At 41.2% G+C, this 27,488-nt stretch overlaps 1 protein-coding gene across 2 annotated transcripts in view; it reads right to left on the bottom strand.

Moving 5' to 3' along the window:
- Positions 1–2,825: 2,825 nt before the first annotated feature.
- RCAN3 (RCAN family member 3) overlaps positions 2,826–27,488 on the bottom strand; it is a 37,823-nt gene continuing 13,160 nt past the window's right edge. The window contains exons 3-5 of one of the 2 annotated variants that reach the window (XM_005900709.3): positions 12,238–12,411; positions 11,011–11,182; positions 2,826–9,746 (exon numbers count right to left, since the gene is read on the bottom strand). In XM_005900709.3, the coding sequence (XP_005900771.1) occupies positions 9,562–9,746; positions 11,011–11,182; positions 12,238–12,411 (531 nt within the window). In that variant the 3' untranslated portion in view covers positions 2,826–9,561. The remainder of the gene's footprint in view (positions 9,747–11,010; positions 11,183–12,237; positions 12,412–27,488) is intronic. The other variant, XM_070383088.1, reaches the window with a different exon arrangement.

Here is a 27,488-nt window from a genome sequence, read left to right as displayed (position 1 = left end):
AGTTCATCTTTCAGTGTCCTATCTTTTTGCCTTTTCATACTGTTCATGGGGTTCTCAAGGCAAAAATACTGAAGTGGTTTGCCATTCCCTTCTCCAGTGGACCACGTTTTGTCAGAACTTTCCACCATGACCAGTCCATCTTGGGTGGCCCTACATGGCATGGCTCATAGTTTCATTGAACAAGATAAGGCTGTGGTCCATGTGATCAGTTTGATTAGTTTCCTGTGATTGTGGTTTTAAAAGCATAAAAGCGTATACTTAGATAATTAAAAGCATATACTTAATTACATATACATTTAAAAGCATATGCTTAATTATCCATGTTCCGATTAGAGCTTGAAAGTTTATTTCCACTGCTGTTTTGTTGCAATTATGAATGGTATCTTATTATTTACAGTTTGGCTATTAATAGTGGAAGAAAATGCTACCGATTTTGAAAAGAAATTATTCTATTCAGCAACATCACTGCACCTTCTTAGAGATTCTGATAGTTTCACTTGGTTTTTACATTTATCAAACCATGAAGTTTCCCTCTGATGTCCCAGTCTAAGAATACTCTTACTTAGAGAAATTATTAAACAAATTTTAATTTGTAAGCCTATCCTTTAACTGATTAAAGTCAGGATTTTAGTAGAAAATTTCTTTCAGTGTTCTTCATGCACCAGTGCAATGAAACACTCCTAAGCAAAAGGGCTCCATAGTTGACCAGAGTTTTGGAGACTCAGAATGTACAAATTTGTAAGTTCCTAGAAGCACAACAATATAGAAGCTGTTTAACTTTTCCAAACATTTCAGACAACAAGCTTTTCCCAAATAACAAATTTTGATACACTCTATTTAAATACCTAACCTACAAATTACTTATATTTATATTCTCTATGTTTCAGAAGACCAGGGGAAGTTTGGCAAGATTTTAGATCTTTCCTGTAAGCTTTAGATTTAAATCTTTTTTTTCGTCTAGATTAGAATTATATTTTGATGTGTTCAGTGAAGGCAGAGTGGGTTACTGCTCACTCCTCATATCTGTTCTAACATGTTTCTTGGTGATAATACAATTCCAATACAAACATTGTTGAATTTAACTTTTAAAGCAGTCTATTTTTTCCCCCCATTTTCTTTCTTTTATTTAAGTCAGTCTACTATTATGAGGTAAACTACCTAAAGCTTAATTCTAGTATTCTCTATTCTGCATTACAACAGTGTTTTATTTTTAGGTTATTTGCAGTGTTTTTCCAACTGGCTGTTTCAGGAAAGAATTTTTAGCTCCAGTGAAATCTTATTTTAAGGTCATTACATACAACAGACTGCCAGGCCCCGGTCACCTGGAGGCCCAGCTCCACCTGGAGGCCACCCCCCAGAACACAGCTTGAAAACATCTGGGACAATGGCAATGTCCCCAGCAACTCTGAGTTAGTGGTATTAAAACAGAAAAACACTACTAATTTTAAGAACCTTTGAATCCTAGTATGTTTCCTCCTGAAAAACAAAAGATATCAGTTCAACAGAGTAGAAGAGTGTGGTAGAGAGGACCTGGGGACAGAAGCAAGAAACTCAGATCTCCCAAGTGGGCGACCATCCAGATGTGTGAACTTGGCGATGTCTCTTGGGCCGTTTGCTTGCAAAGGTGTGAGTAGGAGGCGTGGGCCGGGGGAGTGGAAGCCACTGAAATACGTGTGTTCTGAACTGTCCTGTGAGTTCTCACAGGTGCTGGAGCGGGGCCTGGGTCTCCACTCTCCCACTCTGCCTCCTTTCAAAAGAAGCAGCTTTGTTTACCTTTTTTTTTTTTTTGGTAACCGGTTTACACTGGGATTTATATAAGATTTTATTTGAATAAAGAGCAGATGGCTTAAAAACTGGTATGGGGACTTCCCTCATCGTCCAGTTTTTAAGAGTCCACCTTCCAATGCAGGGGACACAGGTTCGATCCTTGGTCAGGGGACTAAGATCCCACATCCTGCAGGACAGGTGTGGTCCTGCACGTGGTCCACTGGAGAAGCTCTGGCGCCACCACTACCGAGCCCATGTGCTCGTCAGCCCGAGCACCACAACTGGAGAGAAGCCTGGAAACTAAGACCCAATGAGGCCAAATAAATAAACAGATAAATAATATTTTTAAAAAGTGGTATCTATATATAAAAAAATCACTGTACTAAATAATCTCTACAGTCATTCCTTCTAGCTTTAACATTTTGGAGATTTTTTTTTTTTTTTAACTAAGACAGAAAATAGGTTTTTACCAAAAATAAATAATTTTTAAAAAAGATGTATTTATTTATTAGCTGTGGTGGGTCTTCGCTGCTGTGTGTGGGCTTCTCTAGTTGAGGCGAGCAGGGGCTACCCTCTGTTGCAGTATGTGGGCTTCTCATTGCAGTGGCCTCTCTCCATGCTGTGGAGCATGGGCTCTAGGGTGGTTGGGCTTTGGTAGCTGCAACATATGGGCTCAGCAGAGGCAGTGCACAGGCTTAGCTGCTCCATGGCATGTAGGGTCTGCCTGGACCAGCAGTGGAGTTGGTGTCCCCTGCACTGCAAGGAAGATTCTTAATCAGTGGACTACCTGGGAAGCCCAAAGGCAAATCATTTCTAGCTGAGGAGCAAACCAGGGTAAAAACTTTTCTTGGCGAAGAACATAAACCAGAGTGGTTATTTCCAGAGTCAGTGGCGAGTCACCACCACCTTTAACTCCGGCACAAACACAGCACTAACCTGCAGTGGGATCAGGTTAAAGAATCAAACATAATATTTCACTTTTCTGCCTTTTCTGTGTTATTACCTAAACGTAAGTGATACTTATTGAAAATACTACAAAGAAAACTCAATTCACAGGATTTAAAAAAAACAACTAACTTTATTAGCTTTAAAAACAAAACTGTTACCATTAATCACAAAGATTTCCCCCAAAATTGCATTCTGCTTTTGTCACCTTGACAAGGAATGTTTAAATGTCCTCAAAATACAGAAGAGCTGAAGTTGACAAATAACACAGTACTACACACTATGAATCGCCACTGTAAGCACACTAAAATGTGGAATACACACCTGTGAATTATCGGCCAGTTTTTGGAAGTACAGTAATATCCACTACAGATGATAGTAGCAGAAAGGTAATGTCCCCAAAATGTAACAGAAGGTCGGACATTTGCAGATAAAATAATAAATCTGACTCCTGGGTTCAGTTAACACAGAAGTGAAATGGTGGAGAAACATTTCTTGAACTTGGAGGCTACGCACAGTATGTATGCTGCTGCTAAGTCACTTCAGTCATGTCCGACTCTGTGTGACCCCATAGACAGCAGCCCACCAGGCTCCCCCGTCCCTGGGATTCTCCAGGCAAGAACACTGGAGTGGGTTGCCATTTCCTTCTCCAATGCATGAAAGTGAATAGTGAAAGTCAAGTCGCTCAGTCGTGTCCAACTCTTCGAGACCCCATGGACTGCAGCCCACCAGGCTCCTCCGCCCATGGGATTTTCCAGGCAAGAGTACTGGAGTGGGGTGCCATTGCCTTCTCCGACGCACAGTATAGGAGGATTGAAATCACGGGGCCCCGACTTGGGCTGAGAAGCGGTGGGAGGAGTATGGCACACCAGCAGGACTAGCCACCTTTCTCTCTCCTCAGTCCCCAGTCTGAGTTAGGAATACTGGGGACTGCATAGAAAACAACACAGAAAACCACAGATTAGGTGCACAGGTGTGTCTTCCCGTATGACAGGAATGGACAGTCAGTCAAAGCCACAGGAGTTCCACGAGCCTGCAGAGCACAGTTTTGTTTCCAAAGGAAATGTAGGTTTACAGGAGAGACCACACGACTGGTTTAGCAAAAGGCCTTCAAACTTTTGTTTAAATGGACAGGGATACTCTGACTTAGCCCAAGATTAGCTCTTTTTAACCCTCGCTGGAAAGTTCTAATTCAACCGTTTTTGAATTTTTTTGATCAGTGAATCTAGGAATTGGAAATTTCAGTTGCTTAGTTGCTTGTATATTCATTAATAATGACACTCTACAAATTATTACAATTTCCCCCTGATTCATGGTTAAAAAACAATGGCATTCCAATGAAGGTGCTCTGAGTGACCCCACACCAACGGAAGTTAAAAAAACATGTATTTATCAAATTGTTGGACAAGGTTCATAAATCTTATTCTTTAAATTTGTTGAACCTTTTAAAAGACACAGTTCTACAACACGGACTTACTTCTTAAGCTAGAAGGCAACTACGTCTCCAGGTCTTTAGTTTCTTTATATTAGAGTACTTACTGTAAGAAATTCCTTTCCTACAGGAAGATAAAAATGCAGGTGAGCCAAGAAGGGAAAGACTGACTGATCTCACCAGCAGGAGAGGTATGAAGTACATAACTCTGGAGAAAAGAGAGACATCCACCAGGCAGTGAGCCTGACGCACCAAAGAATTTTGTTGTTTCCAAAGCTTAATTATGTTTTAGATTTTCCCTTCTAAAAAAAAGCCATGGACTGTAAACAAGTCTGTATAAAAACACGAAGCACAGGTCAGCCTTCAGTCATTGACAGAAGTGCATCTCACAAACACTGAGTGAGCATTCCCTTCCACCGCAAGCCCTTTCCAAATCATATTAGGTCTCATTCTGCTTCATTACAGTCATGTCTCAAGTATGCCTATTTATATTCTAATCCGATTATTATGAAAATCTAGGAAGGCCTACACAAAATGTCACCACAATTCCTGGCTACCAAAATAACATTAAGTAGATTCCAAATCCAATGGTACAAGGACACAAAAATACAAAACATGGAACATGAAATTCACTCATTGAAATTACTAAGTCACTGACTTCGTCAGATAAGATTTTTCTTATTCATTGTATCTCACTGGGGAAAAGGAATTTTTTCCCCTTTTGTTTCTTATGACTGGTTATCGTGGCCTCTGAGTGTCTTTAAGAAGTCAGTGCAAGAAAAAGTAGAGAAAAGCCACAGCCTGGACGTTGGGACTGCCAATTCGAGAACCTGGGCTGCCTTCTGTGGGCTTCGCAGCAAGTCACATCGCCTGCTTTCTCATCTAAGCAACACGAGGATTTGACGATATGATTTCCAAAGCTGCCCTCAGCTCTGTAACTGAGATTCTGAGAAATCAAATATTTCCACTTTATATCACAACATTTTAAAAAGATGGGATTAATGTGAATGGGAAAAACAATCATATTCTACAAGAATGAAAGTGCTAGACTGACGCTGTCTCCTGGCATCTCTTTGATTTGAATATCCCATAAACCAAAATGTTGATTTAAACGTTTATGCTACAAACAACGAAGTCCAGTTGTATAGCACAGGGCGTTATAGTCAATACCCTGTGATGAGCCGTAATGGAAAAGAATATAAACAAGGATATGTATCTGTATGTGTAACTGAATCACTTTGCTCTACAGCAGAAACTAACACAACACTGTAAAATCAACTATATTTCAATTAAAAAAAATACCCTTTACGTTGAACTTAAAAGTTCCCAGTAGCTTTTCTTTGGCTCTTAATTACCGATAGGCTTTAGTGTACAACATTTTGGAGAAGCAGAATGTGAAAGGACTAGTTTGCTTTCACCTGATTTTCAGCTCTCCAAGGCAAGGGAACTGTTTTTACCATTTCTGCCTCTTACCACCTAAACCAGTAGATGCTCAGAGGCATACACTTCTAAATATAACAGATTCACTTCTGGTTTCATCAGGTGGGTAAATTGAAAGAACCTAGACCACAAGAGCCCATGCACTGCAAGTTCTGTCAACTATTTTTATTGTATTATAATTTTCTTATCTTCTACAAATGTTTTTCCTAACAAAAAGCATCATCTTCTTCCCTCACAACTGCCTAACCTGATTCGAGATTATGGTGTCTAAAGAAACCATGGCTATTATACTTAAGTTAAATCTAAGTGATGACTCAGTTTCAAAGAAGAAACTGAGTTCATGTACATGAACTTATTAAAAGGTACTTAAATAAAAGATTAATGAGACTCATCTCTCACAAGATGGATACATGAATTGGATACAGAATAGTCAAAAAAGATCATAATACCTGGGGAGATTCTGGTTGATTTCACAATATTAAAATGTTAATGGGTAGGAATTGCCTGGAGGTCCAGTGGTTAGGACTTGGTGCATTCGTTGCCAAGGGCTTGGGTTCAATCCCTGGTCAAGGAAATAAGATTCTCTCGAGCTGTGGGGTACAGTCAAAAATTTTAAAAAGTTAATGGGTTTAGTAGTTTTTCTTTTAGAGCTCATGTTGTGGAAACACTATACTAGAAAGAACAAAAATATTAATGTTTTCCATTCAGAAAAGTTGCAGTGGAAGCTTGGAGTCTTAACCACTGGACCACCAGGGAAGTCCTCAGAAAAGTTTTACATATATTAAATTAAAAACATATTATTTAATATATACTTAATTTTGGTTTAAGTTTTTCTTTAATTTATTCAACATTGAAAAAAATAAAGAGAAAAAGAAATATTCAGGTAATTTGCATTGTTGGTGGGGCTTCCCTGGTGGCTCACATGGTAAAGAATCTGCCTGCAATGCAAGAGATCTGGGTTCGATCCCTGGGTTAGGAAGAGGCCCTGGAGAAGGAAATGGCAATCCACTCTAGTATTCTTGCCTGGAGAATTCCATGGTCAGAGGAGCCTGGTGTGCTATAGTCCATGGGGTCACAAAGAGTTAGATACAACTGAGCAACTAACACTTAAATTTGCATTGTTGGACTATAAAAGACAGTTTAAGTTAGGGATAGACTGGTTCCAAATAGGAAAAGGAGTTCGTCAAGGCTGTATATTGTCACCCTGTTTATTTAACTTGTATGCAGAGTACATCATGAGAAACGCTGGACTGGAAGAAACACAAGCTGGAATCAAGATTGCCGGGAGAAATATCAATAACCTCAGATATGCAGATGACACCACCCTTATGGCAGAAAGTGAAGACGAACTCAAAAGCCTCTTGATGAAAGTGAAAGTGGAGAGTGAAAAAGTTGGCTTAAAGCTCAACATTCAGAAAACAAAGATCATGGCATCCGGTCCCATCACTTCATGGGAAATAGATGGGGAAACAATGGAAACAGTGTCAGACTTTATTTTTTGGGGCTCCAAAATCACTACAGATGGTGACTGCAGCCATGAAATTAAAAGACGCTTACTCCTTGGAAGGAAAGTTATGACCAACCTAGATAGCATATTCAAGAGCAGAGACATTACTTTGCCAAGAAAGGTCCGTCTAGTCAAGGCTATGGTTTTTCCTGTGGTCATGTATGGATGTGAGAGTTGGACTGTGAAGAAGGCTGAGGGCCGAAGAATTGATGCTTTTGAACTGTGGTGTTGGAGAAGACTCTTGAGAGTCCCTTGGACTGCCAGGAGATCCAACCAGTTCATTCTGAAGGAGATCAGCCCTGGGATTTCTTTGGAAGGAATGATGCTAAAGGTGTAACTCCAGTCCTTTGGCCACCTCATGTGAAGAGTTGACTCATTGGAAAAGACTCTGATGCTGGGAAGGATTGGGGGCAAGAGGAGAAGGGGATGACAGAAGATGAGATGGCTGGATGGCATCACTGACTCGATGGACGTGAGTCTGAGTGAACTCCGGGAGTTGGTGATGGACAGGGAGGCCTGGCGTGCTGCGATTCATGGGGTCGCAAAGAGTTGGACACGACTGAGCGACTGATCTGATTCTTTCATTGGAAGGTACAGCATGAAAGCCAAGCCAAATAATAAAACATCATGACTTTTGATCACTTAGAAAATTACAGTGAATAAATATTATCTAAAAGAAAATTCAAAAATTTCCAAACATTGAAAATACATACATTTCCTGACTTACAGAGTTTGTTCTGCAATGATAAATTAGTGCACCCAGATAAGATTAAAAACTGGCTGAATTTAGAACTGCAAAGTAAATTTATTACATGGCTGCCAGTTAAACTGCCAAATAATAAATTTAATAAGTTTAATAAACAGCTTACAGAATCACAAATTTCAACTGAATTTACATCGAGGCTTACCGTAAGTGGTGGATATATACAAACAGAAGAGTTGATCATCTCAGCATATTTGAAGGTAAGGAAAATATAGGAAACTTTTTTTTTTTGCAATAAAGTTTAAGTCCTTAGAAATAAATTCTACCACAATAAGAACATCTAGACCACAGAAACACGTTACCAAAAATGTATCGATAGCATGATCTGAATTTCTGCATTTTTCTTTCGTTGTCGTGGCAGCCACACTGGTTTATTAGTCCAAACTCACAAGTCCTTGCACAGACACAGCAAGGAGCCCCAGACACTTGCCTTACAAAGAAAACCTGGAGGAGCAGAAAGCCAGTACGGCCACCTGACCTGAAGCAAAGCATTCTTAGTTACAACACTTTTCTACAAAAAGGACTTCGAAATTCACACAGACCACAAAAGAGTAACTAAGAAGATGTTTGTTCAATGATACACCCTCAAATACAAGTAGGAAACAACTCTGTTTTAAGGGAAAATGCCAACTGGAGGCCACAGTAAACAAATTTCACCCAAAAGAAACTCTGACCAATGAATTATCCCTATCTGCTCCATCTTTCCCTAATTCACAGAAAAACAATGTGTGCGACTTCTATGTCAAAGCAAACAGAAGAATGTTTAAATGGACAATTAAAAACAGTCTTCAGAAAATCTTATCAGTACTTTTTCTGATTTAAAGTCTATGAATGATGACACACAAATATGAATAATGGCCACTCAAGTGGTGGTTGAAGACAGCCCGAGCTACAGGCCAGGACGTGTCACAAATGGGACAGCGTGGTAGCCGCCTGAGATCACAGTCATCAGGGTCACAGGTGATGCGTCTCGCTTCCAAAGCAGCAGCTCTTTGCCCGGGGGGCGTTATCTGGAACTGGGGTCTATTATGTATCACTTTGTGATGAGAACAGTGTGCTTGTAGATTTGGGCACCTTGATTCTGACAGTCGAAGGGAACCGGGCATTTCTTCCCCAAAGCTAAAGAAAAAAAAACCACTTGAGAAAAAAAATGATTTTCTGTGAATTATTCTCTATGTCAGGTCTCTTTCTGGGCAAAAAATTCCATGTATATTGAATAGCAATTAATCTTTGACCAAAAGATTTGTTTGGAGCCAACAGACCATTACAAACATACTCATCTAGATTATTAAAACTGTAATACTTTTTATTATTATTATTATTTTAAGACTATTTTTAAGTTCTCAAAAATGGAACTGCCCTGGGTGACTACCGTTTTCACTTTGGGGTACCCCATGCTATCCAGAATCAGGGAAATCGATGTTTCTGGAGGAAGCCATTCTCCTAATTTGCTGTTTAAAAATGGTCAAGAGTTGCCACGTGGTGGGGGCTAATCCTTTAAAGTAACATGCTGTTCAGAACATCAGTTAAAAATTGTGCTTTTAACTGATCTGTTAAAACTGCTACTCCATGTTCTACTGTCCCCAGTGTGGGTGCTCCGTGCCCCCTGGCCTCCCCTTGGCTGAGCAGTGGTCACGGTCATGGGTGGGCATGTCCCCGCCATCCCTGGCCAGGTGGGCAGCGGCTCCACGCCACACCACCAAAGCCTCAAAGCGCACAGTCGAAGGCCCGGGGCTCGCTCAGCGCTGCGGTCGGAGGTTCTGGGCGCCGTGTCTGGGTGATTTTCTGTTTGGGGTTTTTTGTTTCTTCTTCCTCTTCAGTTTCACTTTCACAGACGTGAACCACCACGCTTGGTGTGGACTCGGTTCCTGCGTGAAGTTCATATTTCTCTCCTGCAGAGGTAAATAGCAAAGAAAGGGTTCTGAACCTTGAAACTTCTTGTTCTACTCATGTTTTCATTGCTGATTACTGGCTTTTCAATCTGTAAATCCTATGTCATAGTACTTTATCTTGTTTAGACATTAGAGAATTGATGCTTTTTAAGGTTCTTAAAAAATTCTGGCATTTCGAGAAATTAGTAGTGAGGAGTACTGAGGTCTTGGGAGTTAAAACGCAAGTGCGAATTACTGTTCTATGAACAACGCACGTGTTCCTGCTTAACTTCGTAATGGTTTCTGGGTTCCCCTTGGGAGACACCTGTAAGGTTTCAGGCAGCATCGGCAATCTCTTAGAGGACCTCAGGGATCCAAGATATAGCTCTCATGTCTAAAAACAACTTCCCCTCAAATGCCTTTTGTATCCCCTAATGTTAATGAAGACACAACATTATTTTAGGTGGATGACTACTATGAACCAACAATGGCACTGATTTATTATAGTATTTTGGAGGGATGAGAGAGAGAAATTAAACAGAAGGAAAAGAAGAGTGGAAAAGAAATACAAGAGAAGAATCTGAAGGGATGATATGGTATCACCACCAATACCTTGATAAACTATTCAGTGTAGAAGTTGTCTGTCTGCTATTTCGATGGCAACTAATATTCTCTAATGATCTGTCATGTACTAGAATTTGGAACAGTAAAAACTGCAGTTAGATTTACTATTACGTATATATCACTTAGTTCTTGTGTGTGTGTGTGTGTGTGTGGGCGTGCATGCACTCAGTCTTGCTGAATCGTGTCCAGCTCTGTGACTTTGTGGACTGTAGCCCACTAAGCCCCTCTATCCATGGGATTTCCCAGGCAAGAATACTGTAGTGGGTTGCCATTTCCTTCTCCAGACGACCTTCCCGATTCGGGATTGAACCTGCATCTCTGTGTCTCCTGCATCGACAGGCAGATTCTTTTTTTTTTTTTTTGACAGGCAGATTCTTTACCACTGTGCCACCTGGGAAAGCCCTTAGTCCTTATAACCATGTTGAAGGGTAGCTCCTATGATCGCTATTTTAGATGAGAAAACAGAGGCTCAGAAAATGGAAGCTAAATAACCTGCTCAAGATCACAGTTAGCAGAGGCTAGAATCTGAACCCAGGTTTGTGTGACTAACTTCCACGCTGATCATGTTGCTACTAGTTGGCTAGAACATGGATAGCTAGCTGAATGAGGGCTTTAAAGCAAAAGTTTGGAGAAAAAAACAGGAGAGAGAGAAGTTGGTTACCTGGTCCCAGTTTGGAAACAGCACAGAGTAGGTCATAATTTATAACAGGCGTTGCGTCCCCGCCCTGCTTCCACCCCACCGGAGGCGACGCGGGAGGGGAGATGAGGAACTGCTTGGCAGGCTGGGGCGGCTGTAAATACGACTTGTCTCGCGTTTCGCCGGACATCTGTACCTGCAGCGGGGGAGATGCTCACAGTTTATGGCCAGGCTATGTGTTTCACTTTCATCTTCCCATTAACTATAACACCTCTTTGGAGAAAATGTAAAATTTCTCTTTGACAGGCTACATATCTTCCAGGGGCTGGGTCAGAGTCTGTCTGTTCACCACTGAACACTTAGTGCATGACACAGACCATTAGGTGCCCAATAAATATTCGTCAAACAGAAAGAAAAAGCAATGAGTAGACGAATGGACAATGAATCGTACTGAGCACTGAATTCCAGTTTTAGAAGAGATTAGGTTATACCGTCACCATCGACTCCACCAAGACGTGTCCAAACATAGGTTTCATTTGTAATGTCAGACAGCAAACTCCATCTTAATTTTTTTTTTTTTAATTTTGAAAGCTAGACCAAGGGAAAAAAAATGCTTTGTGAAAAATAAAACAGTACACCTAACAGCTGATCTAATGCTTTTATTTCACTAATTCTTCCAAGAAGTACTTGGTTTGTCAGTCCTATCAATGGAGGATTCGAATAATAAGGATGGCCAATTCTCATTAACTTGCAGGATCCTCTGCAATTCCAAAGTCTAGGACAGCCTTTCTGCATGTGCTGTCTGCTCCCTGCTCACCCCTTGGGCTGGGAGCGTTTCAACAGGGCACCTCTTAGGAATCACAGCCCATGGAAATGAGTCCAGAGACTGCTTTTCTCACATCTTCCAAGGATGTCCCATCCCAAGTGCCATTCTAGATGACAGGAGAAAAGTGACCTTACGGTGTTAGGGCTTAATCCTCTCAACCCCAGTTGAGAAAAGCTGCCAGAAAAATATGAAACCCTCTGTTAGGCTAAGCAAAACAAAGTCAGGAGGGCAAATATGCTTAATAAATGTATATGTTTATGTATCTGTAAAACAAAGGAAAAATATGTTTACATGATTTGCTGATTGGGATTGTTCATTTCAAAGATCTCTGATATGATGATAGAGAAGACGGAGAACCGACAGTATCACTGGATGGAGGAAAACAAGTTCAGCCCACTCTGCCCTCTGCACAATGAAGTAAGTACCTGTGCGAAATACAGCTTCAGCTTCCTTCCGTTGAAGTCTGTCTCGTGGAGTTCTATTCGAGCCCTTGCTGCTGCCTCAGGCTTGCTGAAATTTATTCGGACTCTTCTAAAGCTTTTGAACAACTGAAATGTAACCTGGTCATCATAGATGGTGAAAAGCGCTTCAAATCTCTCCTACAAAGTGACGGGCAGCACAGCAGAGAGAATAAGGGTTGGGGGCGCAGGAAAACCTTTACCAAGAGGAAATCGAAATCATTAAACGTAAGTAGTGGGGTAGAATTCATTATAATTTGTTTTTTTCCCCAAAGAAGCATTCTTTTCTTGTAGGTGCACAAGAACAGGTGTCCTGTTAGTCATATGCTAAATTCTGCAGTTTGCACTTATTTTAAAAATAAGTTTATTGAAGGTTATATTATGTAGAGTTCATATTATAAAATCAAATGTAAAGTATTATAAAATGAATGTAAGGTATAAAATGATAAGAACATGCCCAATGATAGAACAAGAACATCACTATCATTTTGAAGTCCTCAGCATGCCCGAGTTTTTACCTCCATCCTATTCCTTTTTAGCTTCAAAGTAATTATTTTCTGGAATTTCAAGCTTATCTTTGTTTTTCTTTATATTTTTACAACATTTATAAGCTCCCCTAAAGACCGAATCATGTTGCATATATTCTTCTATAACTTGCCTTTTTCCCTAAGATTCTTCCTTGTTGCTGTAACTGTGAGCCACCCTCTTCAGGACTGTATAATATTCCGTTGTACAGCTATACCACAATCCCGCTAATGCTGCTGGAATCTGGACTGCCTTCAGTTTTTGCTACTACAATGCTGTTAGGAACATTCTTGGTGCCCATATGCATGGTTTCTCTGGTGTGCACACTGTAAGTGGCATTACTGGGCCTTTGTTCTTCAGTCTCTAAGTTATACACCACTCTCTGAGACCTCACGGACTGCAGCACACCAGGCTTTCCCGTCCGTCACTATCTCCCAGAGTTAGCTCAAACTCATGTCCATTGAGTCAGTGACGCCATCCAACCATCTCATCCTCTGTTGCCCCCTTCTCCTCCTGCCCTCAATCTTTTCCAGCATCAGGGTCTTTTCCAGTGAGTCAGCTCTTCATATCAGGTGGCCAAGTACTGGAGCTTCAGCTTCAGCATCAGTCCTTCCAGTGAATATTCAGGATTGATTTCCTTTAGGATTGACTGGTTTGATCTCCTTGCTGTCCAAGGGATTCGCAGGAGTCTTCTCCAGCACCACAATTCGAAAGCATCAATTCTTTCGTTCTCAGCCTTCTTTATGGTCCAACTCTCACATTTGTACATGACTCCTGGAAAAACCACAGCTTTGACTATATGGACCTTTGTCGGCAAAGTCGCAACTTTGCTTTTTAATACACTGTCTAGGTTTGTCAGAGCTTTCTTTCCAAGGAGCAAGCGTCTTTTAAGCAAGCGTCCTGGGCCTCAACACTGACGTACCTTTTACTTTAGTAGACGATGCCAAGTAGTTTTCCAAAGTGTTTGTACCAATTTACTGTCTAAGAGTGAAAGTGTGTTCTGGTTGCTTCATATCTATGCCAACATTTGATATAGACCTTTAAATTTTTACCAATGCAAAGTAAGGGATATGAAATCAGCTCTAACTTTGGTTATAATTCACATTTCTTTGAAAAATAAAGATGTTGAACCTCTTTTCATGTTTATGGGTCTTCTGGGGTTCCTCTTAACATGATATAGCTTCCCAGGTGGCGCTAGTGGTAAAGAACCTGCCTGCCAATGCAGGAGACAAAAGAGAAGCAGTTAGGTTCCTGGGTTGGGAAGATCCCCTGGAGGAGGGCACAGCAACCCACTCCAGTATTCTTGCCTGCAGAATCCATATGTGTGCTCGTATCTTTTGTCCATTCTTCTATTGGGCTGTCTCTTTTAATTGAGGAATGGGAGTTCTATTGGGGTACTAATTCTTTGTTAATTATAGGTGCCATAAGTACTTTTTCCCAATTTTTTTTTGAGATATACAAGTTTTAAATTTGAACCTTACTAAATGTATCAGTTTTCTTCCTTTTGTGTTGTGTCTTGAGAAATCCTTGTATACTCTGAGATCACAATGATGTTCTCCCAGATGGTCTTAAAATTTTATGATTTCACCTTTCATATTTAACTCTGTACTCTCCATAAAACTAAAGTGTATGAGATGCCCATCCCACTCCCACCAGTAACCACTGTCTATTTTCTGTCACTCTAGATCAGATCATATTTTTTTAGTATTTCATATAAATGTACTTTTGGCCGGGGAGGGGGGGTCCTCGGTTTTTTCCCTGAGCATAATCATTTTGAGAGTCATATTACTGGGTTCTCTTTTATGATCCTTCTTATTATCAAGTAGAATTCCACTGTAAGGATATTTATGCATGTACCTGCTGACAGGCAACTGGGTTGTTACTAGTTTTCAGTTCAGTTCAGTTCAGTTCAGTTGCTCAGTCGTGTCCGACTCTCTGCCACCCCATGAATCGCAGCACGCCAGGCCTCCCTGTCCATCACCGACTCCTGGAGTTCACTCGTGTGAATGTGAATTCACACGTCCATGTGTTGACTTTAAAAAACTACTTTGTGCTTTTTGTGTCAAATTTAGAAATCTCTGCCATACCCAAGGTCACTAGGATTTTCTCCTATGTTTTCTAGCTTAGTTTTTACATTTAGGTCTAGGATCCACTTCAAGTTAATTTCTGTATGTGAGACAAGAGTCAGAGTTCACTTTTTTCTTTCCCCATATGGCTATCCCTTGGTTCCAGCTCCCATGGTTGAAATGATTATCCTTCACTTGGTACACTGAAAACTATTCAACATAGTTGAAAGAAATTAAAGACCCAAATAAGTAGAGACACACACCACTTTCTCTTCAGGGAATCACCTGTTTGACATTATTGATTCTATGTATATTTACTCTCTATTTCATTAATTTCTACTCTTTGTTCTTTGAGTTTTTCCTTTTTCTATTGCCTTAAGTTGGATGCTGAGTCTGTAATTTTTCAATTTTCTCCTTTTTAATAGAAACATTTAAGGAATATATATTTCTAAATTTTATTTTTTAGCTATTCCCACAAGTTTGAATATATATTACTTTCATTATTATTTGATTCTAAGTATTTAGTTTAATTTCCATTATGATTTCTTCCTTGTCTCATGAATTGTTTAGATATTTCTTAAAATTCCAAATAGGTGGGAGATTTTGCTTGTTATCTTTTTAACATCTCATTTATTTTCACTATGATCAGAGGTTTTTATCCATAGAGATATCAATCCTTCAATATTTCTGAGACTAGCTTTTGTTACAATATTTCATCCATTTTCATAAATCTGCTATGCGTGCTTGAAACATCTTTCTGTAGCTGTTGGGTGCCTGCCGTACCATAAATATGTTCAGTATGTTAAGCTTGTGTTCTTTAGAAGTTCTATATACTGATTTCTTTTAGAGGGGGTGTCTGTTTGAACTAATGATTACCAATAGGTTTGTTCAGATCTCCCACTCAGGTGGATTTATTTTGCCTTGTAATTTGCTCACTTTGGCTTCATACATTTTTACAGATATGTTAACGAATCTGTCTGCCAATGCAGGAGACTAAGATTTGATCCCTGAGTCAGGAAGATCCCTTGGAGAAGGACATGGCAAACTGCTCCAGTATTCTTGCCTGGAAAATCCCAAGGACAGAGGAGCCTGGTGGCCTAGAGTCCATGGGGTCATCAGATGCAATTTAGCGACTAAACAAGAAAAACAAAAAGCAAGTTTAGAATTGTTTTGTTTTCCTCGTGAACTAAATATTTTATTATTAGTAGCCTCTGTCTTTCTCTAGGAAGGTCTTTTGTCTTAAAGTCTGTTTTGTCTGATATTAATACAGCTGGTGTAGCTTTCTGTTGGTCATCCAGTCGACTGCCGAACAACAAAGGGTTAGGGTCACCAACATGCCCAGTTGAAAGTCTGCATATACCTTTGCAGGGGCCCTTCGTATCCATGACTCCACACCTGTGAAGTAAACCAACCGTGCAGACTGCATAGCACTGTAGTTTACTGGGAAAAAATCTGCATAGAAGAGGGCCTGTGCAGTTCAAATCTGTGTTGTTCAAGAGTCAACTGTATATTGCACAGAACTCAACTCCTATCCTTTATTTCTGAACTTTATGTATTCTTTTGTTTTAAATATACCTCCTAAAAATGTGTGTAGATAATTAGCTACTTGATAATCACATCCTTCTTCCTATTTCCTTTCAAAACAATTATTAAAATCATTCCAGAAAGACACCATAACTGAATTAACATGCAGACGACAGCAATGAGTTATACGTATCTTTCTCTTCTAAATCCCAATATGTGTGAACTGATGAAGAATTATTCAAAAATGAAGCCATGCAGGAGTTGATGAGACTTTTTCTAAGTTTTGCTGGTTTTTTTCCCCTCTCTTTCACATGCATTTCCCCCTTAATGTGGCATAAACACAGCTTATGAACTGTGTGACTTTAAGGTCCGAGGTGAGCAGAAAATATGAACAATTAATGTAGAGGCAAAACTTTTGTTGTTTCCTATTAGAGGAAAAAGGTCAGCGCCCTTAGCTGGTAGCTCTGCCCCTCACTGTGTCCAAGACATCAGCACGTGGATTCCTGAGCTGTCCCTAACATCCCGGGAACAGCACAAAAGGGCTTTAGAAGAATGGAGACAGGAGGTGAGGGCTTCATCTATGGACACGGACTGAAAGCACTCGGGACAAACAGAATCCATTCAGAAACCAAATTCTTTTTTTTCCCCTCCTTAAATTGTTTTAGAAATAATTCCCTGGAGCTGCACTGGGCCCTCACTGAGGCGCGTGGGCTCTTCATTGCTGGGTTCAAGCTTTCTCTGGTTGCAGAGGGCAGGTTACTCTCTAGCTGTGGTGCGTGGGCTTCTCTTGTCGTGGAGCAGGGGCTCTAGGGTCCCCAGGCTCAGCAGTTGTGGCATATGGGTTCCAGAGCGCACATGGTCAGTCCTTGTGCTGAGCGGGCTTGATTACCCCGCAGCCTGTGGGATCTTATTTTTTGGCAGGCAGATGCTTAACCACTGGACCACCAGGGAAGTTGTAGAGATAATTCCCTTTTATGGGTTTCTGAATTCCCTAACGATATAAAAGTAACACCATCCTGTTAAACAGGTGACAGTTGCACATTTATTCTCTAGAAGATTGCCGGGATCCCATAAAATCCAGAGCATCACTGACCACTCTACTTCTTCAGAGGTCACGTAGTATTCATCTCTGGCAGTACAACAGTTATAAGGAAAACAAATAATTTGGCTTAAAAACCCAGGCTTTTCCTATTATGTAAGTTTTCCATAAAATAGAGATCTGAGCTGCCTTCATATGCAGAAATCACCCATGCAGTAAGTGAGCAGTAAAAATGACTACAAATAGTTTGCACCTAAAATATGTTAAGGATAACACATAACAACACAGTTTCTTGGGAATTCAGGGTTACTCTGCAGCTGGGTCTTGGGTGCACTAAAATCACGGAAGGGGAAAATGGGAAGGTCAGATAGGAAAATAGGCTTCAGGGAGTGACAGATAATGACGGCTGCTAGATGCGCATTTCTCAATCTTTCCAGAATTACGGCTGCTCTACTCTTTGGTCCCCTGCCCAAGGCAGAGAAGGTGATGTTTATCATTCACCGAGGAACAAACTATGAAAATGATTGTGCTGCACCCGTCTGCTTTGAACCAAAAAATCATGAGGCATCCATCATTTCTGTACATCAAGTTGGAAAGTGAAAGTTGCTCAGTTGTGTCCGACTCTTTGCAACTATACAGTCCATGGAATTCTCCAGGCCAGAATACTGGAGTGGGTAGCCTTTCCCTTCTCCAGGGGATCTTTCCAACTCAGGGATCAAACCCAGGTCTCCTGCATTGCAGGCGGATTGTTTACCAGCTGAGCCACAAGGGAAGCCCAAGAATACTGGAGTGGGTAGCCTATCCCTTTCTCCAGCGGATCTTTCCAACTCAGGAATTGAATCCTCATTGCAGGAGGATTCTTCACCAACTGAGCTATCAGGGAAGCACAGAAGTGACGTTTCAATCCATTCAGCAGTGAAATTATCTTTGGAGTCCTAAGGCAAGAGAATTTCACATTCTCTTTCTGTAAATCTGAGATAGAAAATTCCACCCATCCAGAGTCCAGTGGCTACAGGTTCACTGATGCCAGAGGCAAGGTTATTGGTTTTGCCTTTTTTCCCCATGGCTAAGGTGGAAAGAATTCCGTGATGACGCTTTACAGAAGATGTGTACACGATGCAGAAGTCATTTTCCAGCAGCTGAGGGGGTAACTGCTCACCCTAAACCCCGAGAAAATGCAGACCGCCACTTCAGGAGGGCAGTGAGACCCACAACCACAGCCACCACCTGGTCACATTAACAGTTAAGCTCAGACACACACACACATGTGCGCACACACACACTCACTCACACACTCACTCACACATCTGCAAGTTACAAAGGTACTGACTGCACTCAATTAACGATACTCAAGCCCTGCAGCCCATCAATAAACAGAAACACTTCATTTGGTTTTTCTGGGGAATATCTGTTAGAGACAGTCAGTCTCCAAAACCATAACTATGAGAACTTCTAATGAGGTCCCAGCTGTTGACAGCCCCTCAGCAGCACCATGGCTTTTGTCTTTTTTCTTTTTTTCAGCCTAAAGTTTGTTTAGTTGCTTACTAAAAAGAGCAGGGAAGACAGAGTAGCAGATTTTAAGGCCTCCTTGAGGAAATAGGTGGAACAAAAGTAGGGAGACAGGACAAATGGAGAAGCAGAGAAGTCTGTCTCCTGTTAACAGTCCTCTGGCCATCCCACTGAGCTACTGTTTTCACGGGCACTTTGAAGAAGCAGTCCGATTACAGGGCAGTTATCTAATCTAAGACTCAAAATGGCCTGCAAAAACACTTCAGGTTTGCAAACGCATCCAGGTACTTGGGCTCAAACATTTTTTTTCCCCTAAAAACATTTATGTGCTTATTTATGCTATACTGGGTTCTTAGTTGGGACATATGGGGTCTAGTTTCCTGACCCACACCCCCTACATTGGAGCACAGTGTCTTAGCCACTGGATCACCAGGGAAGTTCCCAACAAGTTTGATCTAAAACATCAGAGGTTGAGGAAAACCACAAACATGAGTTCTTTCCCTAAAAACCATGAGAATCCCCCCAGGAACAAGGAAAACAGTTTTAGTTGCTCTGTTCCCAGTGCTCAGGCTGCAGCTGTCAAGGGCGGTGTTGTCCACCAGCGCGACTGCACAAGGAGACCTGCAAAGGCCCTCTCTAGGGTGGCCACCCGGATCCTCACTTCCTCCTTCTTGCTCTCCCTGCCCACGAAGCAGGAGACATCAGGAAGTTCAGGTTCAGCCTGCAGTCTCCAAGAGTGTGAGCATCCTGAAAGGCGGGGAGGACTAGGAACTGTTTCAGGCTGAAAGAGACGAAATAAAAGACACCTGACAACCTAATACATTGAGTGATAGTTCAGTTCAGTTCAGTCACTCAGTCGTGTCCGACTCTTTGCGACACCATGAATGCAGCACGCCAGGCCTCCCTGTCCATCACCAACTCCCGGAGTTCACTCAAACTCACGTCCATCGAGTCGGTGATGCCATCCAGCCATCTCATCCTCTGTCGACCCCTTCTCCTCCTGCCCCCAATCCCTCCCAGCATCAGGGTCTTTTCCAATGAGTCAACTCTTCACATCAGGTGGCCAAAGTACTGGAGTTTCAGCTTCAGCATCAGTCCCTCCAAAGAACACCCAGGACTGGTCTCCTTTAGGATGGACTGGTTGGATCTCCTTGCAGTCCAAGGGACTCTCAAGAGTCTTCTCCAACACCACAATTCAAAAACATCAATTCTTCGGCACTCAGCTTTCTTCACAGTCCAACTCTCACATCCATACATGACCACTGGAAAAACCATAGACTTGACTAGACGGACCTTTGTTGGCAAAGTAATGTCTCTGCTTTTGAATATGCTGTCTAGGTTGGTCATAACTTTCCTTCCAAGGAGTAAGCGTCTTTTAATTTCATGGCTGCAGTCACCATCTGCAGTGATTTTGGAGCCCCTCCAAATAAAGTCTGACACTGTTTCCACTGTTTCCCCATCTATTTCCCATGAAGTGGTGGGACTGGATGCCATGATCTTCGTTTTCTGAATGTTGAGCTTTAAGCCAACTTTTTCACTCTCCTCTTTCACTTTTATCAAGAGGCTTTTTAGTTCCTCTTCACCTTCTGCCATAAGGGTGGTGTCATCTGCATATCTGAGGTTATTGATATTTCTCCCGGCAATCTTGATTCCAGCTTGTGTTTCTTCCAGCCCAGCGTTTCTCATGATGTACTCTGCATATAAGTTAAATAAGCAGGGTGACAATATACAGCCTTGATGTACTCCTTTTTCTATTTGGAACCAGTCTGTTGTTCCATGTCCAGATCTAACTGTTGTTTCCTGACCTGCATATAGGTTTCTCAAGAGGCAGGTCAGGTGGTCTGGTATTCCCATCTCTTTCAGAATTTTCCACAGTTTGTTGTGATCCACACAGTCAAAGGCTTTGGCCTAGTCAATAAACCAGAAATAGATGTTTTTCTGGAACTCTCTTGCTTTTTCCATGATCCAGCGGATGTTGGCAATTTGATCTCTGGTTCCTCTGCCTTTTCTAAAACCAGCTTGAACATCTGGAAGTTCACACTGAGTAATAAGGGACTGGATTTTTGTTGTTATAAAGGACATTACAGGAACCATGGCCAAACTTGAATGGGGTCCAAGGATTAGAATGATGTAATGTGTCAACGTCAATTTCCTGAATTTTGTTTTTGTTTTGTTTTCTTAGAACGCCGTTGTTTGTAGCAGATACATATTAAAATATTGGTGGTAATGGCCACCGTGGCTGGCAACTCACTATTAAAATGGTTTAGAGAAAAAGTCCTTTGTACACCCAAACTAGGAAAAGCAGTTCTATTATTCAGTGACCCCAAGTGTCACTCCTCCAGACAGGCTTTCCCTGAGCACTCTAGTTAAACACTGTCACCCATCAAGCCGTTCTCTAGCCCTCCTCTGTCTTTGTTTTTTTTAAGTAATTTTGTTTATTTTTGGCAGTGCTGGGCCTTCACTGCTAGGTAGGCTTTTCTCTGGTTGCAGCCAGTGGGGGCTACTCTATAGCTGTGACGCACGGACTTCTCATTTTGATGCTTCTCTCCTTGTGGACCACAGGCTCTACAGTGCACGCGGCCTCAGCGGTTGCGGCTTCTGGGCTCGACAGCACAACAGGCTCAGGAATTGTGGTGCACGGGCTTAGTTGCTCCGCGGCTTGTGGAATCTTCCCGGGTCAGGGATTGAACCCACGTCCCCTGCATTGGCAGGTAGATTCTTTACCACTGAGCCACCAGGGAGGCCCTGCTCCACTGTTTTTTCTTCTTCATGTGTGTGTTCAGTCACTCAGTCGTGCCTGATACTTTGCCACCCTGTGGACTGTAGCCTGCCAGGCTCCTCTGTCCATGGGATTTCCCAAGCCAAGAATACTGGAGTGGGTTGCCATTTCCTCTTGCAGGGAATCTTTCCAACTCAGAGAATCAAATCCACGTCTTCTGCATTAGCAAGCAGATTCTTTAACACCGAGCCACTGAGGAAGCCTATTTTCTTCACTGTACTTGTATTATCTGAACTTCTGATTCACTTGTTTGCATGTTAAATATTTTCCTCTTCTAATGTTCTGTTGGAGCTGGAGCTTCATTGCGTCCACCACTGTCTCCCTAGAACCTTTAACCGTGACTGGTACAACACTCAATAAACACTTACTGAATACACAACTCGAGGTCAGTTGTAGAGTCTGTAAACCGATGGTCTCCAAGAACATGACAGCTGATCTGACTGTTCAGTGATCTTTTAATATGCCTGACAATTAGGATAACTAAATTCCTAACTAAGTGATCTAAGACACTTTTCAACTCTTGTTTTGAGACAAAGTATTCACAAGGGAAGCTACAAATATAATAGAAGATAAATGAAGATAGCTTCATTTCAAAATCTTACATCTGAAAATTCCTAAATGTTCTATCTAAGATGGGGCATCTAGGAACATTATAGCAAGTTTGCACTGCTATAATATTCTTACTGCATTTTATAAATCTGTGATAGTCTGGGGGAAAACCTGGTTCTTCACAAAGCAATACATTTGAGAAGCTTTTATCTACAGTTTATGCAAAAGCATGTTAAAAGGAATAAAAATGTTAACTACCAGACTGGCAAAAATGCTTTTTTCTGAAAAAATAAAGTCCCGGTGACGCTACAGAGCAACGGGACTCTCTTGCATGGCTGGTAGGAGCGCAAACAGCTGTAGCCTCACAGACTACTCGACAGTCTCTGCTAAGACTGTGAAAAAGCACAACCTGATAAGCCAGCAACATCATGCCTGTTTACATACCCTGAGAAGACTCCCCTACTTCCACCAGGATGTACACAGGACACATACAGAACATTCACAACATCACTGTTGCAATAACAACATCTCAAAAATAACCTAAATGTCCAACATAAGAATGAGTAAATAAATAATGCTGTATTTTTAGACTAGGGCAGTATATATAGCAAGGGAAACGGAATATATATTTCAATATGGATTAATCTTATAGATACAACATTGAGAAAAACTGATCTAATTATCCCTTTTATATAAAATTAAAAAATGTAAAATCTTATGTATTTCACTGGAGTTATAGTTTTCAGCATATGGATGCTGCATATCCTCTGTTGGATCTAAGTATTTCATGGTGCTATTGTAATGTTTTTAAATTTCAACTTCCAAATGTTGACTGCTGGTAAACAGACACGTGGCTGATTTTATATAGTGACCCTGTATCCTACAAGCTTCTTAAACTCACTTATTGTTGTTGTTCAGCCACCCCGTCATGTCCGACTCTTTGTGACCCCATGGACTGCAGGACGCCTGTATAAAAGGTCAAACTCACTTATTAGTAGAGTTTTTATGTAGATCTCTTTCTAAAGAGACAATCGTGTCAACTGAAAATAGAGCAAAATTTAAAAACTGTATATACACATATACAGAGTATTAAGCTTGAACTAGAAGAAATGCCAATACAGGCATCTGCCAGTTTTCAGAAGTTTGCTTTATGCCACTTGGCTTTACGAAAGACCTGCACCAGTACCTATTTTCCGTAACAGAAAGAAGTCCAAGGAGGATTCTTCCTTTTATGAAAAAAGGTGAAAATCACATTCAACATCTGTTTTGCAGCAGCTGTCATGGAGGCAGCATGCCCCCCGAGTGGTGAGAGCAGCTCCACCAAGCTCCTTCCTGGGAAACGACCCTCAGCTTCTCAGCATCAAGCGCACGCGCCTGGAACTGGGTCCGTGAGCATCTGTGCTTTACCTTAATTTATTTTGTGCATCTGTTAGCAAGATTGCCCCAAGGAACTGCTTTTCTGCTTTATACCATTTCAGCTTATAAAAGATTTCATAGGAAAACTACTTTCAGAGAGAGGGGGAAAGTAGACCATTTTGGCCTACAAACACACCACTTTCATATTCATTGGAAGGACTGATGCTGAAGCTGAAACTCCAATACTTTGGTCACCTGATGCTAAGAGCTGACTCCCTGGAAAAGGCCCTGATGCTGGGAAAGATGGAAGGTGGGAGAAGGGGACGAAAGAGGATGAGATGGTTGGATGGCATCACCGACGTGATAGACATGAGTTTGAGCAAGCTCCGGGAGTTGGTGATGGACAGGGAGGCCTGGCGTGCTGCAGTCCATTGGGTCGCAAAGAGTTGGACACAACTGAGCGACTGAACTGAAATGAAATATAATAAAAGGTTAAAATTGCATGGGAAATGATAAACTCAGAGTTCAGGATAATGGTTATCTCTGGGAGAAGAGACAAGAGGCTCAACTGTATTAGTAAAATTTTATTTGCTATATTGGGTGGGCCTGTGGTTTTTCTTTACATTAGTCTTTACCTTTTCACACAACCTAGAAAATGCCCCCTTTTTGAGAGGTTGAGATAGTGCCTCCGCACAGGAAGAATCACCAAACTTGGAAGTCATTAGCCTGTGTCTTCCCTGGGCTCCTAGAGAAAGTGGAATCCAAGGCAAGGGCACACACAGGAAGCTTGTTTTGGGAAGTAACCCCATGGGATAAGGTTGGAAGACGGAAGACAGGTTGTCCTCCCGTCCAGGTTGTGTTACCAAGCTGGTCACCTCTGTGAGCAACGGGGGCTTGATCCTGAGAGGAGCCCTGGAAGGAGCCAAGGAATTGGGGGCTGGAGAGTCAGAGAAGGAGGGACTTACTCACTGGCTTCAGCCCCACACTGGTCAAGGACTGCCCTGTCTACACGGCCAAGCAACTGCACAGGCAGCAGAGAAACACTGAGACAAAGGCAAGATGTCCCCGTGCCATGCAGGACAGCTGCTGCCAGCTTACATCCACACACAGCTGAGTGCTCTGGCAACAAGTGGGGTGCAAGCGTGGGCCAACAGGACGTAACATCGGGCATGAGAGGCGCCCATATACATATCAGTTCAGGTCAGTCTCTCAGTCGTGTCCGACTCTTTGTGACCCCATGGACTGCAACACGCCAGGCCTCCCTGTCCATCACCAACTCCTGGAGCTTACTCACACTCATGTCCATCGAGTCGGTGATGCCATCCAACCATCTCATCCTCTGTCATCCCCTTCTCCTCCTGCCCTCAATCTTTCCCAGCATCAGGGTCTTTTCCAATGAGTCAGCTCTTCCCATCAGGCGGCCAGAGTATTGGAGCTTCAGCTTCAGCATCAGTCCTTCCAATGAATATTCAGGACTGATTTCCTTTAGGATGGACAGGTCGGATCTCCTCTCAGTCCAAGTGACTCTCAAGAGTCTTCTCCAACACCTTACATACATATATACATACACAGTACACGCATGTGTACATATTCTATACATATGTACAAAAGCATGCTACAAAGAATAATCAACTCAAGAAAAATGGGGGGTGGCAGTTTTTGATTGTGATAAACATAAAATTTTAACCATTTTTAAGTGTACAATTCAGAGGCATTAAGTATCTTCGCACTGTTGTACATAAGCACTATCCACTAGAACGTTTCATCATCCCAAATTGAAACCCTGTACTCATACACTGTAACTACTGACTCCCTACTTCTTATAGTCACTGGCCGTTACCATTTACTTTCTGTCTCATGTAAGTGGAATCACACATTATTTATCCTCTTGTGCCTGGCTTATTTCACTGAGCATACCTTTCAAGATTTACCCACAGGATCAGAATTTCATTAGTTTTTAAAGACTGGACAATATTCCATTGTCTGTATACACTGCATTTTGTTTATTAATTTATTCACTGATGGGCATTTGAGTTGTTTCCATATTTTGCCTATTATGAATAATGCTGCTGTGGACACTGCTGTACACATATATAGTCAAGTCTCTGCTTTCTTTTGTGTATAAACCCAGAAGCAAAATCATGGGATCTACGATAATTCTATGCTTAATTCTTTAAAGAACTGCCAGACCATTTTCCACAGCAGTCACAGGATGTTATGTTCCCACCAACAGTGCACAAAGGCTCCAGTTTATCTATATGCTCGTCAATGCTTGTTTTCTGTTTTTATGATAAGCCATTTTATTGGGTGTCAAGTATCTCATTGTGAAGTTGATTTGCATTTCCCTATTTGTGATGCTAAGCATCTTTCCTGTGGTTATTGGCCATTCATACATCTTCTTTGGAGAAATGTCTATTCAAATCCTTTGCCCAATAATTGGGTGTATATACCCAATTTGGTTTTTGTTGTTGAATTTTAGGAGTTCTTTATATATTCTGGGTATTAATCCCTTACCAGAGATATGATTTGAAAACATTTTCTCCCACTCTGTCGGCTGCCTTTTCACTCTATGAATAGTGTCAGTTGATGCACACATTTTTAGTTTTCATGAAGTCCTAATGTGTCTGTTTTTTCTATTGCTGTCTGTGCTTTTGGTGTCCTGCTAGAGAAATTAATGCCAAATCCAATGTCAGGAAGCTTTCTCTCTCTGTTTTCTTCTAAGTTTATAACTTTAGGTCTTACATTTAGGTCTTGAATCCATTTTTAATTAACTTTTGTATACCGTGTAAGGTAAGGGGCCATCTTCATCCTGTTGCATGTGAATTTCCAGTTTTCCCAGCATTATTTGTTGAAAAGACTGTCCTTTTTCCATTGAATGGTCTTGGCATTCTTGTTGAAAATCATTTGACCATATATGCAAGGATTCATTTCTGGACTCTCTGTTCTATTTAACTGGTCAATATGTCTACCTTTGGGGGAGGCTTTCTTTTTTTAATTAATTAATTTTTTAATTGAATGATAATTGCTTTACAGAATTTTGTGGTTTTCTGTCAAACATCAACACGAATCAGCCATAGGTGTACACATGTCCCCTCCCTCTCGAACCTCCCTCCCATCACCCTCCCCATCCCACCCTTCTAGGTTGACACAGAGCCCCTGTTTGTTCATCTTTATGCCAATACCACACTGTTCTTTTTTTAACTGAGATACAATTGACATTAAGTACCACACTGCTTTGATTACTATAGCTTTGTATTAAGTTTTGAAATCAGAAAGTGTTTGAGTCCTCCAACTTTGTTCTTTTTCAAAATTGTTTCGGTTATTTGGGAGTCTCCTGAGAGTCTATAAATTTCAGGAAGAGTTTTCCTACTTCTGCAGGAAATATCTTTGGGATCTTGACAGTGACTGTGCCAAATCTGTAGATTGCTTTAGGTAGTACTGACACCTTAACAATGTTAAGTATTTCAACCCACGGATGTGAATATCTTTTCATTTATTTGTATTGTCTTTAATTTCTTTCAGCAATATTTTGTAGTTTTCAGTGAATAAGTGAAAAACGGGTTCTAAAAGCAAGCTCAATTACTCTGTTACTCTGAAACGACTTGAATAGGATTTCTTTCAGCTCTAAACTTCTATGATTCTCTAGTCTTTAATCTAGCCTTGAAGTTAACTAAATTTTTACTAATTCTTGGCCAGAATGGTACTAGATTCAATTAAGTATTTACTCAAACTGTGTTACCTTCCAAGCACTGTTAAAAACACAGTTCACTAAATAGAAACATTCTTCCTTTGAATCTCCCCTTTCAATTTCCAGATTTAAAACAAATCAGTTTTCTCAAAAGACTTACTTCTTCTGGATTGAACGTTGTAA

This window comes from Bos mutus, chromosome 2, assembly GCF_027580195.1.
Source record: "Bos mutus isolate GX-2022 chromosome 2, NWIPB_WYAK_1.1, whole genome shotgun sequence".
Lineage (NCBI taxonomy): Eukaryota > Metazoa > Chordata > Mammalia > Artiodactyla > Bovidae > Bos > Bos mutus.
The sequence above is the reverse complement of the archived record's forward strand: the minus strand, read 5'-3'. Positions and strand labels throughout refer to the sequence as shown.